Source organism: Punica granatum, chromosome 6 (assembly GCF_007655135.1).
Source record: "Punica granatum isolate Tunisia-2019 chromosome 6, ASM765513v2, whole genome shotgun sequence".
Taxonomy (NCBI): Eukaryota; Viridiplantae; Streptophyta; class Magnoliopsida; order Myrtales; family Lythraceae; genus Punica; species Punica granatum.
The window spans coordinates 3,337,004-3,354,904 of record NC_045132.1 but is presented as its reverse complement, the minus strand read 5'-3'; the positions used below and the strand labels follow the sequence as shown (position 1 = coordinate 3,354,904).

At 36.1% G+C, this 17,901-nt stretch overlaps 2 protein-coding genes across 3 annotated transcripts; both read right to left on the bottom strand.

Annotated features, from left to right (window-relative positions):
• Positions 1–978: 978 nt before the first annotated feature.
• On the bottom strand, positions 979–8,076 carry LOC116211857 (protein PIN-LIKES 7-like). Of its 2 annotated transcripts, XM_031546381.1 has the most exons (11): positions 7,932–8,076; positions 3,595–3,857; positions 3,362–3,441; positions 3,111–3,235; positions 2,893–3,014; positions 2,548–2,769; positions 2,343–2,459; positions 2,119–2,219; positions 1,987–2,039; positions 1,701–1,886; positions 979–1,586 (listed from the first exon to the last, which is right to left on the bottom strand). In XM_031546381.1, exons 2-11 carry the CDS (start codon positions 3,727–3,729, stop codon positions 1,462–1,464), a joined length of 1,266 nt encoding a protein of 421 aa, XP_031402241.1. In that variant the 5' UTR covers positions 3,730–3,857; positions 7,932–8,076; the 3' UTR covers positions 979–1,461. The 2 variants fall into 2 exon arrangements, with proteins under 2 accessions (XP_031402241.1, XP_031402240.1); XM_031546380.1 differs by lacking the exon at positions 7,932–8,076 and having other exon boundaries at positions 3,595–3,950.
• Positions 8,077–14,184: 6,108 nt separating this feature from the next.
• Positions 14,185–17,372, bottom strand: LOC116212472. The gene is made up of 5 exons (XM_031547104.1): positions 17,139–17,372; positions 16,097–16,211; positions 15,655–15,754; positions 15,348–15,434; positions 14,185–14,573 (listed from the first exon to the last, which is right to left on the bottom strand). The coding sequence occupies exons 1-5, from the start codon at positions 17,203–17,205 to the stop codon at positions 14,439–14,441; spliced, it is 504 nt and encodes a 167-aa protein (XP_031402964.1). The 5' UTR covers positions 17,206–17,372; the 3' UTR covers positions 14,185–14,438.
• Positions 17,373–17,901: the final 529 nt, after the last annotated feature.

Below are 17,901 nucleotides of genomic sequence, written 5' to 3'. Positions count from 1 at the left end.
TTTTTGATTGCCGGATTACGCACAACGAAGCTGGCGAGAAAACCTGGTCTTTCCTTTTAGAACCATTTTTTCATTATAATTCGTAAACCATTGTAACGAGGGACAATATCATTGCAACTCTAGGGCCCAGTCTGCTGGAAGTTCAGGGAATTTCTTCCTTTATGTAAGATTTGCTTGTGAAGGTACAGTTAGGAAGAGTTTCACTGTAGGGCTGCTGTAAAAAAATTTAGATAACCAGAAAACCATTAAATGTGAAAATATTAAACGAGCCTTAAAAAATCGAGAATTTGGTTTTGTACTAGTTTAGGTTTTCCTAAATTATTTGCTTTTGCCCTTAAAAAAATGAAAAAAAATTTCGCTTGCGGTTTAGATTTAGTTCAAGATTGAAAACCCAAAAAAAACAAACTAAACCAAAATATTTATATGTAATTATATTTGTATACATAATTTTTATAGGATAACTGACAAGAAAAATTACGAATTTTCATTCATTAATTTTTTTTATCTATAAACTAGGTTTTTAGCCTAATGCTTTGCACGGACTCTATAAATAAAAATTTACAATAAAAAATTTCATTTATTTATAATATAAGAAATTAAATTTAATAATATTTGTTAATATGGATTTTAGAGCTACAAATGTATATAACATATAAAATTCATTTTATACTGTATAAATTTTAATGTACTACGAAAATACTTAATTTATTTAAGATTCTTCACTATTATCACTTTTTCTGCGATTCATTTTTTTGATTATGTGAGCAAGTAAAATCGATGGCTGCGATAACAAATTTTCTGGATGCATTTTCCGAAAGGAAAATTAGATAAACCAGTAAATCTAACCCGAAAGTAATCGAATTTATGGCCTGAAGTATCCTAAAAAATTTGGTTTGATTCAGTTATGGTTTGGAATTATTCTAATTTGTTTTTGGTTCATGTAAAAAAATAGAACCAAATATAACTGAAAAAAAAATAGAAAAAACCGAAAATAGATCGCGTATAGAATTTTCACAGCAAAAGGACTTCATATTACATTAAAGATATAATTTTAACAACAGCTAAGAATAGTGACAGAAACTATTACAAGCAAATGCTATTTTCTCCTATAGAATCATAAAAAGGGGTAAAAAAGAAAAATTACCCATCATCTTTTTTCACTTGAGAATACCCAAAATAATTAAGTACTTACAACTCAGACCCTTGAAGACAAATCATCTTAATCTAAACCCTGGCAGCCAAAAGAATATTGAGAAGGCAATCGATATAACAATCGAGTATGGAATAAAAAATACGGCCGAGATGATCTTGCCCGGCGGGCTATATATAAGTCCTCTTTTATCTCATTTGCTTGTACTTTAGCTTCGGAAACCTAATTTAACGAGCGTCACTCTCACTCGATCCTTTCTCAGAAGATCTCAACTGAGGTGAAAAATGTGGCAAATTTTTTTGAGTTGTTGGTCAAGACAGAATCCACATGTAGACAGTTGACCAGACGGTGAGAGCTATGCCAGCAACCAAATATGTCCAGAAGAACAGAACAGAACACTCCTCTTGCCCCACATCAAATAGTTGTGTCATTGTACCTGCATTTGTTTTTTTCCAAAGATTTCTCAGGCTAAGGGATCGTTTTTCCCGGAAAGAACGAAAGCTCGTGAACTAGCTGCACATGCTATGTTTGTTTGCGAAGTACAACTTACCGATATTCATAGCCGGTGGCACTGTGTACTGGACCATCAACACGTAGTGGAACAACTTATTAGATGGGAGGAACCCAAGGCTGGCTGCTGCCTTAACGATCCCAATCCCGATCAGGGGCTGTATAAAGTAACGGACGCAGATGACTCCGACAGTGACCCATGGCTTAATCTTTGAGGTCTTTAGACCTGGTTGGAAAGGTCAGAAAGGTCGAAAAGTAAGGGATTTCTGTTTGCTGGTAGCATTCCTAATACTTCTGAAATCAAGAAGTCAAAATCCGTTTCTTACCCTGAGTGAGATTGCCTCCGAGAATGAGAGTGATACAAGGAATCGTTCCATCACTGCATATTACCAAGTATCATTAGCATACTGAATCGAAAAGAACAGATTGTGTGAATAAAAGATTAAAGTTCTGCATACCCGAGCAACTTGACCGAGTCTTGTATTACCCGCAATGGGGCAGAGTCCCCGATTATGAGGTTCCTCAGCCATGTTACTGCCCCGAAAATGAATCCCAGGATCTGATAAGTCAGAAACGCATTCTCTTAAACATGATTTTCTTTTCTCTCAGAAAGTAAACGAATGGAAAACCGATTAAGGCCTATTGTTCTATGTGATTAAAGTGTTGGGAATGGTTTAATTACTGCAGCGATAGTTGGGGGAGCCAATAGCTCCTCGAGAATCTTGTGAAGAAATTCCTTCAGCTTAGTCCAAGAAGCGACATCCTTTTCTTTACTGCTCCCTGGTTGCTTGGAAACAATCTGCGCAGAATTACCAGGCAAGTGGTCACTTGAACTCATTTGATCAATAATGCTGAAACTTATCTGTAGTTTCATGTCCGAGACTTACAGGTTGGTCTTCGACTTCGTCGAGAGTCTTTGATGACTCAACACTTACGGCTATACCTTGATCTCCCCCTTCCAGGAGGCGAGTCTGCCCGTTTGCATTGTAGTCAAGGTTAGGCGATTTGGGGACCTCCTCATTCTCATCGGATGCTTTGAGTGCTTGGTATTTCAAGGATGAAGTCCGGATCAAATGGTACGTATAGGTCCATATGTAGAACCCTCCAAGCTGTTCAAATCACACCCGGAAAAGAAAAGGTTAGTTCAACAAAGTCCGTCAACGATAAAATGCGGTGATTCGTTTTCATTTGTCGGGTTTTTTGTGAACCGAATGTGAGAGATATTATTATACCGCCATGGAGAAGGAGGCATAGGAGAGCCCGACAGTGCTGCAAACTTCTTTGTTCCCAAAGGGACTCCCCTTTTCTTTGCAGATTGCTGGAACAATTATCAGCATAAGGTTCCCCAAATTCCCTGCAAACAGCAAAGAAATCAAGCCCGATCAAATTTTGTAAGAACATTGAATGGTTGGGTTTTCGAGGGGCAAAAAGAAATCCGAGAAAGTCTTACCTGCAGAACAAGTAGCTATCACAAGGCCCTCGAGGTATGGCTTTGGTTTCAGCAGCTTTGCAACTATCCACCCGAGAATCCCCCCGACCAAGAATGTGATCCCGATGTTTATGGGCATAAACCACCTGACATATATGGTGTTTGCAAAAACACAGGAAAAAACTAAACAAGATCAAGAACCGTGCTTCAGAGAATAAGATCAGTCGGGAAAACCTGGAGAAAACCGGAAAGTCTGCGAATGCAATACGCACCATGAGATGATGTCTTGAAGAGTAACCGTTTTTGCGAGGCTTGCAAACATCAACGACGGAGTGAACACGACAAACACTATCTGCGTCCAGTTTTAAAGATTCTACATTAGCAATCCCTACAATAGAAAGGAGTAGGAGAAACTTCGACAGAGAGAAACATTCCCAAACTTATATCATATTTCGACAACCGGCTTCTTAATTTCATACGTGAATCGATGAAATATGGGGATTACCTTGTTCAAGGATTTCCGGGCATCAGCGTTGAGAAGGTTGCAGTAACCAGTGGCCATGAAAGCTCCCAGCACGCTTATCAGCAGGACCTCAAGGATCGGCATGGACGCCACCTCGAACAGAGTCCAGAACCCCATTTTCCCTCTTTTCTTCTCCTACTTCCTCCTCTTCTTCTTCTTGATTCCGTTTATTCCTCAGCTGATGACAAGTGAGGATCTGAAAGAGCCCTTTTAATGGATGCTTCTAATGGAGGAGAAGGACGATCCTGGTTGAAGAAGAAGAAGAAGAGCACGAGACATGACAAGGCGGGGAAGAAAGTGCTTGAGGTTAAGGAACAGAGCATAAATAATGTTGGATTGTGAATAAGAGCCCATTAATTAGCAAAAGACATATATGGAGACAGTACATAGTAGTAACGGTCATAAAATAATTACTTGGAAGGAAAGAACCATGAAGGTACCCTACCCGCCACCTTTGTTTGGTTTCCCACGTTAGGGATGGATGGACTCACCAATTAGAGCCCATCATTTTATACTTTGTGGAAAAAAAAGTATGGAATGTAACGGCGGTACGGGTCACTGACACATGACTTAATCAGTCGATAAGATGGAGCAAGTTCTAACGAGGCCGGAAGGATGCAGTGGCACATACAATCCGATAACATCGTTCATCAATGGGCATGCTATGTCATGTCAGCAAAGACAAGCCATTCAAATTCATCCATCAATATTGAAATTCAAAGATATTAATTACACTCAGAAAGTAAATAATACCTACTTTTGAGATGCTTAGTAAAAAAAAAGTGAACATATTAGACACAAAAACTCATCATGTATAGTGAAATTTTTGGTAGGCCATCAATGCTCATTGTCGATGCACTTTGAAATATAAAAAATATTTTGTTTTTCTAACAAGTGGTGTTATGATAACATTAACTGTAATCAATTTCATACGAATGTTGACAGTATTCTGATGACAAAATAGTTCTAATAATATTTCTGCAGCTCAATTCGCCGAACACGGTTATAGGAAAAGGTTCGAAGAATGAAGACATATTTTGCAAGGAAGAAAAAAGAAAACAGATTTATCTTTTTTTGGCTGGAAAAAATATAATTTCATCAACCATGAGGGTGAAGACAACTGACAAGTACCCATAAGTGGGGAACGACTACTTGTTAGGGCAACCACGTACACACACGTGTCCAATTGTCACCGATTTGATCCTTGAAAAAGTCTTGTATGTAACAGGCATATCACAAAGTCATTATATGTAATGAGACACAACAAAATCTTTTTCTTAAACAACAACATATTATAAATTTGTAATCATCTGTGCTAATGCGTTTAATTAAGACCAATTGATTTGTGATACATGACACGTGATATATCCGAAAAAATCATATAAAGAGAAGTGGGTGCATCACGACAACGCGGTGGGTCCCGTGTGGGGCCGTGGGAGGGGTCGATGGTCTGCTCTTAACTCACTCAATCGTTCCTTCTCCAAGAGGCCCCACATGGGCTTTCAGCCTTAGATTTCACGTTGTGTGTCCTACTTGGGAGTCCATGCCATCAATGCCCATGTTTTACAACAGTCCCTGATTGCTGTAGATCCCTTACCCTCTGTTTGGGAGTTTTGCAGGGAGATGAGAGGGCAGGAGAGGATAGGAGAGGGGAGAAGCGGAAAGGAAGGAGAGAGGGAAATAATTTCATTGTTTGAGAGTAATTAGTAAGAAAAGTGAGAGGAGATAAATTAAAAGATAAAATAAAATTATAAAAATTTTAAGAAAAATATCATAAAAGTTTATTATAAAGAAAGTTGTGTAGATGTGAGAATAGAAAATACATGAGTTCCTTCAAATTTCTCTAATTTAGAGGATTACGAGATTTTTAACAATAGAGGAAAATGGAAGGAGGATATTTTCTTCCAAATCCCTCATTCTCCCTCCCCTCTCTCTCAAATAAATCTTCCAAACAAGGAAAACCCTCTCCCTCCAAATCTTCTGTCTCTAAATCCAACTCCTAAACACACCCTTATAGAACATCGAACACTGTAAGTTGATGTTCCATTCGAGTAATAACCATTATCGATCGAGGCTAATGATCGATGCAGGCAAGTATGCTTTCTCGGATCTAACCTATGCAACAATTTATCTGCTTACATTTTTCACATGGTTATATAGCGGTCGGATAATATTTTTCACATGGTTATATAGATCTGATATTGAATAAGATTGCAATCTCATGCATGCGCTTCACGAGATAATAGGGACCGCTAAATCTAAATCAAACATCATCATGCATCTCCATGATATGTTTAAATAATTGATGACATCATATCAGCTGGAACAATTGGAAAATTTATTTTAAAACCCGATCAAGTACGTAGACGATTGTGGCCTATCATGAAATTAATTCTATTCTAAATTGCCAACTGCGCAAGAAATAATAAAAAAAACGGAGAGATCAATGGAATAATTATTGGTCAAATCAGTTTTGACCATTTAATTTAAGTTCAATTATCGTTGAAGGTGGGTTATGCATTCGATTAGATCGATAGCGCTACATTCGCTAACAAAAGTTTGGTCCCATCCCATCACCGAACTGTTCTTACTTGTCTTTATGAAATTCAGTATGAACTATTTTTTTTTTTTAAAGATGTGTGTTGGGATTGAGAGTTGAGTTGAATTGAGTTTTGATTTTAATTGGTTTGTAATGATTGTATTGTTGAATTATGAGAAAAAGTGTAAAAAAGTAATAAATAATTGAGAGAAAATAATGATTAAGTAATGATTGTATTGTTGAATTGTGAAAAAGTAATGAATAGTTAAGAAAATTTAATATTAAAAATTGAATTGAATGGTTAAAAATATTTTAAAAATAAAAAAAGTAATGATTGTGATGTTGAATTGAAAATAAGTGAAGTTGAGTTAAATTGAGTTGAAAATTGTTATAATATGAATTTAGGACGGGCATTTTTTGTAATTTCGAAATTACGTTTCGAGATTATTAAAAATTGGGAGAGGAGGGCCCGCCATCTTCCCCCATTTTATATAATAATTTTAGGCTTTTTGAATTTCTTTATGATATTGATGTGAAGTTAGCTTCCAATTTGACGGGAAAACCAAAATGAATAAAAAATTACTACCCTACCAATATGATTCAAGCTAATGATTTCACTTACTTTTTTTAGGATTTTACACTTATTTATCCACAGAGGGAGACTTCAATTTGGAAAGGTGACCTACGTGTCAAGATAAAGATAAAAATCTGTCCATTTGCCACATCGATCCACAAGAGAACTCATGCCTTGTTAAATATTTGAACCCTAGGTTCATGATGCTAAATTCCAATCTAATCTTTTCCCGAAGCCGCTCAAGGCTCCAAGCAAGACATCTAAGTGGAGCACGGAACATTATTAATTCCTACGACTTCCTGATAAAATTTAAATATTAAGACTATGAGCAAATTCTCTTATTGTCCGAATCAACTTCTTAACGGGCGTAATAGTCAGCTCTTTTTAGTGTTAAAATCTAACTTATCTTCCTATGAGTCGGTGTCAATCAAAGTATCTATGCGGGCCTACCAAACCTCACGGACTCCAAATCAATTTTGGATGCAATATCTCGAGAAAAGAATCAAATTGTTCTTACCATCTAACCCCAGCTATTCGTTCGGAAAAATGGCCAACTAGGCTACGTAAAATGAGCAAAACTTTGAAACGCAAGGCAACATTCCCATTCCATTGCATCATGACATTGATAAAATAAGAGCAAAAGGAACACACAAGAAGACAAACAAAAAACAAAGAAAACCCCACATGAATGAACTTAATTGGGAAACGGCCAAAAGACATCACTGTTCAACTTGTCAAATGGAAGGGACAAAGCTGACATGGAATAATTTAGAGAAATCGTAGTCAATCATGTTACTTAAATTATTCAAGCCACCCCGCATCTCTGATTTGAATTGAAATGTTCCAACTCTCAACACCTCGTGGTCCAATTCGGCTAGCGAAGTATTCCGCGTATTATAGAGCATAACCAACGATTACGAACGAAACATGTAATTTCATTTTTTTTCCTTAATTGCACGACGACGCGATGATGGATCTGAAAACAAACGGGCATTGATGTCGTAAATTATAATGAAGCGGCAAAATAGAACACAATCTATGAAACAAGTCGGATCCACAATTCTTAATTCCACGAAATTAGGGGTGATAATGCAAGAAAAATCGAAAAAATGTAAGAAATATAAAAACAATGAGTGCGGGGAAATTACACAGGAAAGACAAACAAACGGACAAATAAATAACAAATTAAATTAAATAAATACGTACAATGGTCAGAATCTGAGATGAGTCGTCGCCGTCGTACGTCCGGGACGGGGCCGAGCGAGCCGACAGGCGACGGAGAGGGAAGCAGAAGGCGGAGAAGAACAAGGAGAGAGAGGATAAGGGAAAATCTGGAAAATGCCCAATAAAATCGAAAATTGGGATATATATACTTATATCTGGAATTTGTTGGAATCCAAGCTGTGCCTATTTATAGTGTTAGGGTCAAGGGGGAAATTGATTTTATTGCCATGTGCAGAACAGGGCATCCTGTTAGTTTTTAATTTTTCTAAACGAATTTCGGTACAATTTCGACCTCTCGTGACCTATCCAAGGTGGAAATCATCATGGAGATAGGCTGTTCGGAACCCATTTTTATCGGGCTGATAGCGGACACTATTATTTTAGGACGTACTTATCACACTCATTTATATTGATAATTTAAGGACGGATATTTCACATTTCCAGATTTCTTGTGGCCTTAACCCTAGGGGGAAATCCTTGAGCATATAGGCCTTTTCAAAAATCTGTTTGTATCAAGGTGATTGCGGACACTGGTGTCGTGGTTCATCGATACACTTTCCCTATTCCTAGTCGTGGGGTTTGTCTATGTCGGATGATTTCATTTGTGCTTCTTTCTCTTATAATGTATGCGGACAATTAGTTACGTACAAAGTTGATCACCCGTAAAGATTTGTGTTTATCCCGATTTCTTTCGGCATTATTGGCGTTGTAGAGGGTCGAGTTAAGGCCATATTTGTCGAGAGGTCGTGAACAAATAAAATCGGCCCTACTCGATTGGCTCAATGTTGTGATAGGAGAATATGCCATAAGGTTCTGATTCAAGTGGGATCGGGGATATTATGCTTTGCGGTGACTCTTGAGGCACATTAGAAGGCAAGCTCTTTATTATTTTTGCTGTACATTAATAATTTGGAGGTGTCATTTGCTTATATATAAAAATAGATGATAATAATCTCTCTCTCTCTCTCTTTTTTTTTTGTGGTAAATAAGGAAGGTTCTTCATAGATGATAATAGCCACAATAGATTTGAAGTGGGGGTGATATATGACTCTTGACTGATGTGGATTTTTTTTTTATTGAGGGTGCTAATTAAAGAAAACTTTTATGCTAGTAGGAAATTTAGATCTAGAAATATATTAGTGAGAGTTAATTAAATTCTGGTTACAAATAATACCTTCCCTAGTTGTGATGAGGGCAAGAGGCAAAATTTTCTCTCATATTACCGATATGAATTGATTCAAATAATTTTGGGTTTGTTTCATTTAAATAAAATCTCGAGTTCGAATCTTATGAATGAATAAAATCCATTATGGGAGAGTTTTACTCTTTTAATAGGTTAATCCGGCTCGAACTGAATTAATGGTGATCCATTAGATTTCCAAATATTATGATACACATCTAAAAATTTTCTCTTCTATTTTTATATAATTCTATCTTATAATGACTTAATAAAAATACCAACATTTTCTTAATTCATAAGGAAAAAAATTATGACGCGTCCCACACTGACACTTGGTGAATCATTTGTTATAGACCAATTGATATCTCATACGTTATCTTGAAGAGTTAGGATGACCTCAGAAATCACAAACTATGCCAATAAAATGTGATCCATGAGGTCAGGGCGGAAATGGCTGGGGTTTATGGATGACAGCTTGGGCAATCCGGCCGGGTTAAGTAGGGTCTGATCTTCATTTCATCATTTAAATCATCCTAAATTCCAAGCTTTTATGGCATAAATGAGTGGAAAAAAAAGGTATTACTAATTTTTATATGGTTTATATCTTAAATTAAATTTGAAAATATTAAAACAGGGTAATTTCATTAAAATAATGTTTTAATGTTAGTAGTACGATATACTAGTTTTAAAATTATACTTAAGATAACATATAACGTCAAAATTTATGAATATGTTGGAGTCTTTAGTTTTTATTACAATGATGTCATTCTATAAACAAACTCGTTGATTTGTTGATTATTTTAGAATCTATATATAATATATAATTGTCAAGGCATTCACCGTTGTTATTATTATTATTATTATAGTAATAATAATAAGACATTGTAATTTTAATACAACAATGTTCTAATTTTAAAAAAATGAAATTTATGAATATATTCGAGTCTTTTAAATATAATAATAATAATAATAGTCTTGCCTAAGTTACACAAATTTATTGCATTTGGTATGTAAAAAGTCGGTGGATGAGAAGCTCACATTTCAATGTTTTGGACTAATGGCGTATAACGATGAATGCCCAGCAATTATATATTATATATGGAGTTTTATCATTTTCTATGACATATATAGTAATGCCATATTGAATTAACAGCCAAAAAATGGTATTAGATATATAATCACCCTTGTAGCTCAATGTTGAGAGAGTATCCCTTGAATGTTATGCTCCATTACTAATAATCTATTTCCAACTATTAGGCAAGACTCTTAAATCCAAAAACTATATGTATGCCAATGGCCCTCTTCTTATAAACCATTTCATGGAGAACCTTGAGAGCTCGTTTAGATCACAAGACAGGTAGAGTTACTGTACGATTGCGTATAATAATATTTCATAATTCACCTTTCTATAATTTTTCTTAATTTGTGATCTGAACAAGTTTTAAAACGCAGTTGAGACAGTAGTTAAGAAATTATCGAGATAGTTATATATTTACATGGACCTACGGAAATTTGTACATTGAAGTCTGAATAAATATTAATTTTCTAGAAGAGTACCTATTGTTATCTAAAAGAAGAATCATATTTTCTTGATTAATAGAAGAAAACTCGTTCTTTCTCTATATAATGTAATGTACAGTAACAGGTGAAAATGAATTAATTCGGAGTGATTTCGCATTTGATCATGCAATTGCAACCTTTTGGTCCAGATATCATTGGACTATAGTGAGAATGTCAATGAATATAAGAATATTTGAGATTTGATATGATTCGAAAGATTTCGCGTAATATATGTTATACTAAGTAGAAATTATCTTTTATATCTGATGTACTCCCATTTTATAAATAAGAGTATTCTAGAAATTAATCTATTTTCTTTGCAGTTCTCATGTGGTATCAGAGCTCATCTGGTATTAATAGGGCATATCCAGCACACCTGAGATAAGCAATTCAGATCTCTAAAGTTTTGTTTGGGAATTTTTTATTCAGCTTTTAATTAATTCCAGACTAGGGGGGCCTTGAAAATGAATTACAACCCATGAATAGACGACTAACTATGACTCAAATATATACGGGGGAGTGTGCTATCAAATAAATAATAAATCATGTTATCATGATTAAAGAGAATGCAATACAATGACGCGTTCTCTTGCATGGTAACTAAAAAGGTTTCAAATTCGATATTCGTAGTGGGATCATCTGTGCGTCTTTATTAATTATTAAAATTTAATTATACTAAATCCATGTGTCTCTCTTATACTCTGAAAAAAGAGAAAATGACGTTATCATGGTTTCCTTCATAAGAAGAGAGAAGAAACATTGGACTAAACAAATTTTGAAGAGAAATTGAGTAGGAGGAGAAAATCTTAAAGTAATCCGCCAAGAATTGCCTCTTCTTTCCTCCACCTTCCCTCCATGAACTCTCCTAAACATTTGGAACTTGGAAGCGTCCTATCTTTTCATTTCCTCTTTATTATTTCCCTCTATCGAAACGCCCTGTGTTATAGTTTATCTGACATGCAAATAACATAGTTCTAAATTTTGGAAATAAAGATTTGCCTACATGCATGGGAGACATCTACCACATGGTATGAGCAATCAATCACAAATATTCATTCCGGGCGTGCAATAATTGATTTGTCATGTGAAGCAAAATGGAGACCCCCATAGAATTATTGGGGCCAAATTGACATTGTCTTGGCTGTAATGAGTCAAAACAAATCCTCTCACGGGTTTTGCACCACTATTATTATATTATTCAATATATCTAATAATATATATGTATATATATATATATATATAGAAATAATGTACCCGACAACAACAAAAATTATATTTTCTCCAAATTTTTTTATTTAACAACAAACTTTATGTTTTCCATATTTCGAGGAATCTCAAATAATCGAGAAATTTCTATCCACGAAATGTTCTTTTCTTTTGTTTGTAATGATTCGAAGATGACGACGAATCAAAGGGCCCTTCTCAATTCAATGTAGGGCCATTCTCGTAGATTCAACTTCCAGGAGGATTAATTTCTTGTATATATAATCGAAACTGAAATTTAAAGAAACCTAGTTTCAATCCTGGCTTGGTTCAAGGAATCAGAATATGGACCAATTTTTTACCACATAACCTAGACACTACAAGGCCAATCAAAAATCGCACATAAAATCAGGTCATTGCTTTTCCAGCAGAAGTGGGATCCAAATCGGTACCTCTTGCACGTTATCCGGTTTCCTTTTTTATCGGTCCCTACACTTTCAGATGACGGGTTAATATGGTCCCTCCATTGCCGCAACTTTTTTTTTTTTTAACGAAATGTCATTCTTATTTGTTTATTTAGTACTTAACTTTGTTAGCCGACATGATGCCACTTGATTCCCATTTAGTAAGGCCCATATAATCCCAAGAACCCGAACCAAATATATACCATCTCAACTTGAGTACAGGTTGCACTGGTAATTGAGTGCGTGAACACCACATGATTAAAAGAAATAATCATTTCAGAAGGTGGCATGATTGGGAAGCCCAAAACGACCAAAAATTAAAGTAAGGGAATTCAAATAATCATAGAAGTTAGTATAAGGACTGAATCAACCTAGCAATGAATTTCGCACATGTGCTTTGTGGACAAAAGAAAATATTATATATATATATATATTTTTTTTTTCAAATTGAAAGGAGATACAAATGCTTAGTCCAAGAAAATGAAAATCAAAATAAATAAGCATAACTAATTCTACTAATTAAAATCAAATTTAGAAATTTTTAGAGGATGTGTGTCACTGTCACTATGCGCTCTTTCTCATATTAATATGAGATTAGTCGTACATATGACTAGTGTGTATTTGGTATCTTTAGCACAACCTTGGACATTGGAAACGTCTCTTGAGGTCATGAAGGGCGTGCCAATGGAAAAATGGGAAGCTTCCGTGATTATCTGAAATAATTATTTAACTGTTAATTATTCCAATTTAATTAATATTCAAACAATTATTTACATTTACATTATTTGAATGCTCAAAATTCTCGATTAAAATGCTTGTTTGAATCGATTACGACCCTCTGATCGCTCGTGTAATGACCGCTTTACAAGATGATTGAAATTTACCGTGGAAGAAATTATATTTATTGAACGACAATAATGGCAAGTTGTGCATTGCTATCATGCGTTTCTTTTAGACCAGACACCGATGATCTCCGTTCATTTAAAGAACGTGGATGTGTCAACATCTCTATATGCACTTTCACACTTGATAACAACATGATTCGTGGACATACCGACTTATTGTGGTGTTGCAGACCACAGATGTGAGGTCAGGGTTTATGGGTTATCGATATACATGAACTGATGCATCGGCTGTTTAGCATTATATATAAAAAGGGACCCATTAGACAACCGGTTTTCGAGGCCTGCCTGCTCTCATGACCCGGGTATTATCTGGATCGAGAAGGTGCGATCGATGGATAGTTACTGAAATCCACATGATTACCAGCCGAATCGGCAAACTAATTAATTTAGCTTGATGGATCAATAATGAAAGTTTGTCAGATCTGGTAGCCTAATAATTCATCCAACTAACATGGGATATTGGATCCTCATTTCTTTGTATGACGACCACTAATATCCCACAAATCAAATTTCCCTTTGATTTTGATTTCGGTATTCAAATATCCAACATTCTGCATCATCTGTGTGATCAACATTCGCTTGGTGCAGCAGAAAGAGCTTGTGTCGTGCACTCAAAATCCGTCCCAAAGGCGAGTACCGATCCTTGAATGGTGTTCGGTATCTTTCTTATTCTTGTCAATGTTAGGAGCAGCAAATCAGTCCAAAACTAAATCCCTTTTTTTTTTTTAATTTTTTCCGTAGGGAAATCTCAATTGAGTTATCGGATAGTCTTACTGTCCTTCATAGCGTTCGTTGTCGATTGTGACTTCATGATCCCACCATGCGCGCTCTATCCACAGGCAGAATTGAACCTAATGCATACTAACACAGATGTCTTTGACATAAGTTAGCAAAAACATTCACGAGGAAGAGAAGATCGAAAATTTTGCAGAAAACAAAGGTTTCAGTCTATGGAGGTGAGAAAATTCATGTTCAAGAAAGGTACAAGGGATAGACGCCACGCCTGAGACTAATTTTTGGACGAAATGTGAAGTTGAGCACGTAATTCTCATATACTATGTTTCTAGAAGATCCCATATTGAGATACATCCGTGTTCAAAGAAAGAAAAAAGTAACGTCCGGATACTACCTATCTCATACTACGAACTCAACCGTGAGTTCGAAATGGTGTTTTTTACTAAATGGAAGCCTCGATCTCGTCTGAATTAACTGCAGTTCCATTCGGAGGGTCATCTCCGTGAAGCTGAGAGGAGACTTCATCTATGGCAGAGTTCAGCTGTTCAATCTTCTCAGCCAGTATTCTACGAGTCCTCTGTCAACCACGAAAAAGAAACATTCAGTGTCAACAAATTTGATCGCAACCAAAATTGTTTTTCAGAAAGAATCTCGGAATTTGTCCATGAAAAGGCTCTTGTCATGCAGGAAAGGCCTTGCAAATACAAAGGCAAGAGAAGGTTCAGCCCAGCAAAGCTAAAATAATTGCTGCTTGAGGCTGGATGGGGCATTAACGGTGAGCTCAGGCTTGCGAAATGAGATTTGTGTTCGTGGAGGCCCTTCTTGACTTTGCCATGAAGCAGCCTCTTTCTCATGAAGGCCAGGCAAGTCTTTATGGCCTCCCTGAGGCCAGTCTCTGCCTGGCCCAGCCTTGTCAATGTGCCGCCCTCATAGATGAGATGTGATGGTATCCATGTAAACAGATCAAATGGTCATGGCCATGTTTGAGATTGGCAGCCTTGTTCTGTTTATTTTTGAAATTAAATTCGATGGTCGTGCATATGTTGTCTATGACCCAAAATTCAATGAGGTTCATTGTCCCAGTTGGGTGACTTCTCTTCACCCTTTAGATGAGGGGTAGTTGGCTAGATCCCTGGTACTACTGTATGTGAAATTATGCATTAACGAAGACGTTGATGCTTCTTACGCATCCATATTATCTACACAAGCAGGTCCGGTGGGAAAGAGGCTGTATGGATCGATCCCCAGTATGGCCTTCATGTGCCCACTATTCTGCTACGACTATCCGCTGGCCAAGGACACTAAACAGAACCAACAAAAAAGAGAATCAACAATGAAGCAAATGGCATACCTCTAGAGCTTTCTCCTCATCGTATATGAATTTCGGTAGTTTCCTCATTAGATCTTTTCTGTCAGCTCCCGTGAGCGCCTTGCTTATCTGTGAGTTAGTATACCAAACTCATCATGTGTACTACTTCCTTGCCAATATATATATATATACATATCAGTTCGTAAGTGGATAATAAGATCAAAATTGCAACATGGTTTGTTAATGGTCCAACTGCAATTCAACCGGGAAGCACTCCTACTAAATACCTTTCTGGTTCACTACAGGGTCCAATTTTTCAGAATTGATAAACAAAGCATTGCAACAATACCTGAGGTGCGTATGCACAACTCAATGCTCCCATGACAATTCCTCCCAAGACAAAGCCACCAACAAAAACACTTGCACTACTTGGTCTTCCTTCATCCCGACTGCGCTAGCACCAAACGCAGGCCCTTTAGATTATGAAGTTTGGACACAATCACTACATAAACATAATGACAAATCGAGAGAGGATCCCGAAATCATCTAAACAGTCAATATTATGAACCAAAGAAACACAAAGCCCGTAGAAACTCAATGCCAAGGACCAAAAAAGAAGTGAATAGTGTGTATTAATCAGTTGGAGGATAAGCTTGAAAATAATCTACCAGTTCTTATTGGTTTAATCAAAAGACTGAGACAGCATTTGATGAAACATACTTTATTATTGACTTGAAGTAGTTAATATAGACAAGGCTAAGCAAGTATCTGAGGTGGAAGACTACACAGACCTTGCTCGAATGATCAGTGACCTTCCTGAAGTTGTAAGCTTAACTTTACCCAGAAAGCTATTACTGGGAATAATACTGCTACAGCTCATGTGTTCCATAGACTTCAGAGCCGAGCCTACATGAAAACAAGGGAAGTGTAAGTCGCAAAATTAATGAGAAAATCACATCTGCGGAGACATGATGAAGAAAGAGTACAGATGCCAATTAAGAAATAACTCATTTATGAATGTAGACAAGCTCTGACGAGGAAGTATCTAATGGAATATGATGAGGAATATAAGATTGTAGCCTTCCATGAAATTTATCATAGCGTTATTTAGGTGTTCGAGTGAGCCAAGCTACTAAGGGTCAAGTCCTTGCCTACTCAAATTTATATTTATGCAGCTCAAGCTTGGTCATACTCATCTTGAGTGGCTCATGAACCCAACCGAGTTTCTCTGATATCATTAACTTCCTTTCCTCACAATTATAATCTCAATCTATGAATATACACCATTTCTGCGTTATTTCATCTCGAGCTCGACCAATCCTGAGCTTTCGTAGTTTCAAACATCAAAACATCCGAGGCAGCCAAGTCAGGTACGAGATGCAACCCAAAATGAAGTTAAGCGTATGATGAGATTCTTGGGTTGAGTTCTCAAGCACAAGTTAAGCCAAACAGATCCCGAGTCTGAGTTTGGCTCGAATTCGGGAACATCCAAGGAAACTGCGCGGAGCCAATTCATGCTCAAATCCATACTCTACATGGTAAATCATCAAAGCTTTGACTAAAGCCTCTCGCATTCTCCTCAAGAGACCATTCGATCATGATAGCAGGCAGCTACATCATCATCATCAGTATTCAAGAACACACCTGCTATAATAGCAATTAGCAAGAATGAAACTCTGCATCATCCCTGAGCAGAAATCTTATTTTGGCGTTCAAGATGCGACAGAGAAGGTGGGTGTGATCTGAATTCCATACATTTCCAGCAGAAAATTGTAGAATTACAAACCAAATTGCCAATGGAGCGAGGTATGAAAAAGGAAGTAGAAGAATTACCAGATGAGAAGCTGAATTGGGGATTTTTGATCGACCCAGTAACGAAAGAGCTCTGAAGAGCAGTCATCTCTTTGGGTTCTTCACGGAAGAGAGGATTTTGCAGTGAAGAGATTATTGACGTTTTCCAGCAGAACAGAAGACGAAAGCGATGAATGAAGAAAGACAGCTCACTTCTTGATTTTTATTTTTTTTTAAAGTATTATTATTATTATTATTGTCGTCGTCATCGTGGTCGTGGTGGTTTCGGCTTCGATAACACCTTTGCGATCCAGTCGGAAAATTCTATGACAACCATGAGATGTAAGCTAGGGCTCGGTAGACGGATTTTATTTTCAGTGTACTGGTCTTCTATTTGTTTTTATATATTCTTATATTATATTTTATTATAATTATTTACATTTAGAAGTAAAGGTGTTTTGATTAAAAATAATAAAAAATTTAAACTATTAATTATAATTTTAAATATTTATCGTAACAATTTTTTTTGTTAAAAATTAAAGTAAGTTAAGTTTTTTCCCATAACAAGTTAATTATTATAATAATATTTTGAAGCTATTTATTTCAAACAATATGCATCATCGTATTTTTATTAATTATCAATATAGAGTGGCAATTACTACTTAGAATAAAACTTCATTTCGCTCATTTTTTTAATAATATTTATGATATTCTTATTTTTAAAATTTTATTTATAAGTTAAAGCTCATAGTGCAATATATTTTTCATTTATTAGATCATATATTTAAAAATTATATTTTTATTT

Excerpts from the sequence above, each read along its gene's own strand:
- LOC116211857 (XM_031546381.1), bottom strand. The coding sequence starts at position 3,729 with ATGGGGTTCTGGACTCTGTTCGAGGTGGCGTCCATGCCGATCCTTGAG. Across the intron at positions 2,460-2,547 it reads ACGAAGTCGAAGACCAACCT|ATTGTTTCCAAGCAACCAGG; the intron begins GTAAGTCTCGGA and ends AATTCTGCGCAG. Across the intron at positions 1,887-1,986 it reads CGGAGGCAATCTCACTCAGG|GTCTAAAGACCTCAAAGATT; the intron begins GTAAGAAACGGA and ends CTTTCCAACCAG.
- LOC116212472 (XM_031547104.1), bottom strand. The coding sequence starts at position 17,205 with ATGACTGCTCTTCAGAGCTCTTTCGTTACTGGGTCGATCAAAAATCCC. Across the intron at positions 16,212-17,138 it reads CCAATTCAGCTTCTCATCTG|GCTCGGCTCTGAAGTCTATG; the intron begins GTAATTCTTCTA and ends GTTTTCATGTAG. Across the intron at positions 15,755-16,096 it reads TCACTGATCATTCGAGCAAG|TCGGGATGAAGGAAGACCAA; the intron begins GTCTGTGTAGTC and ends GTGCTAGCGCAG.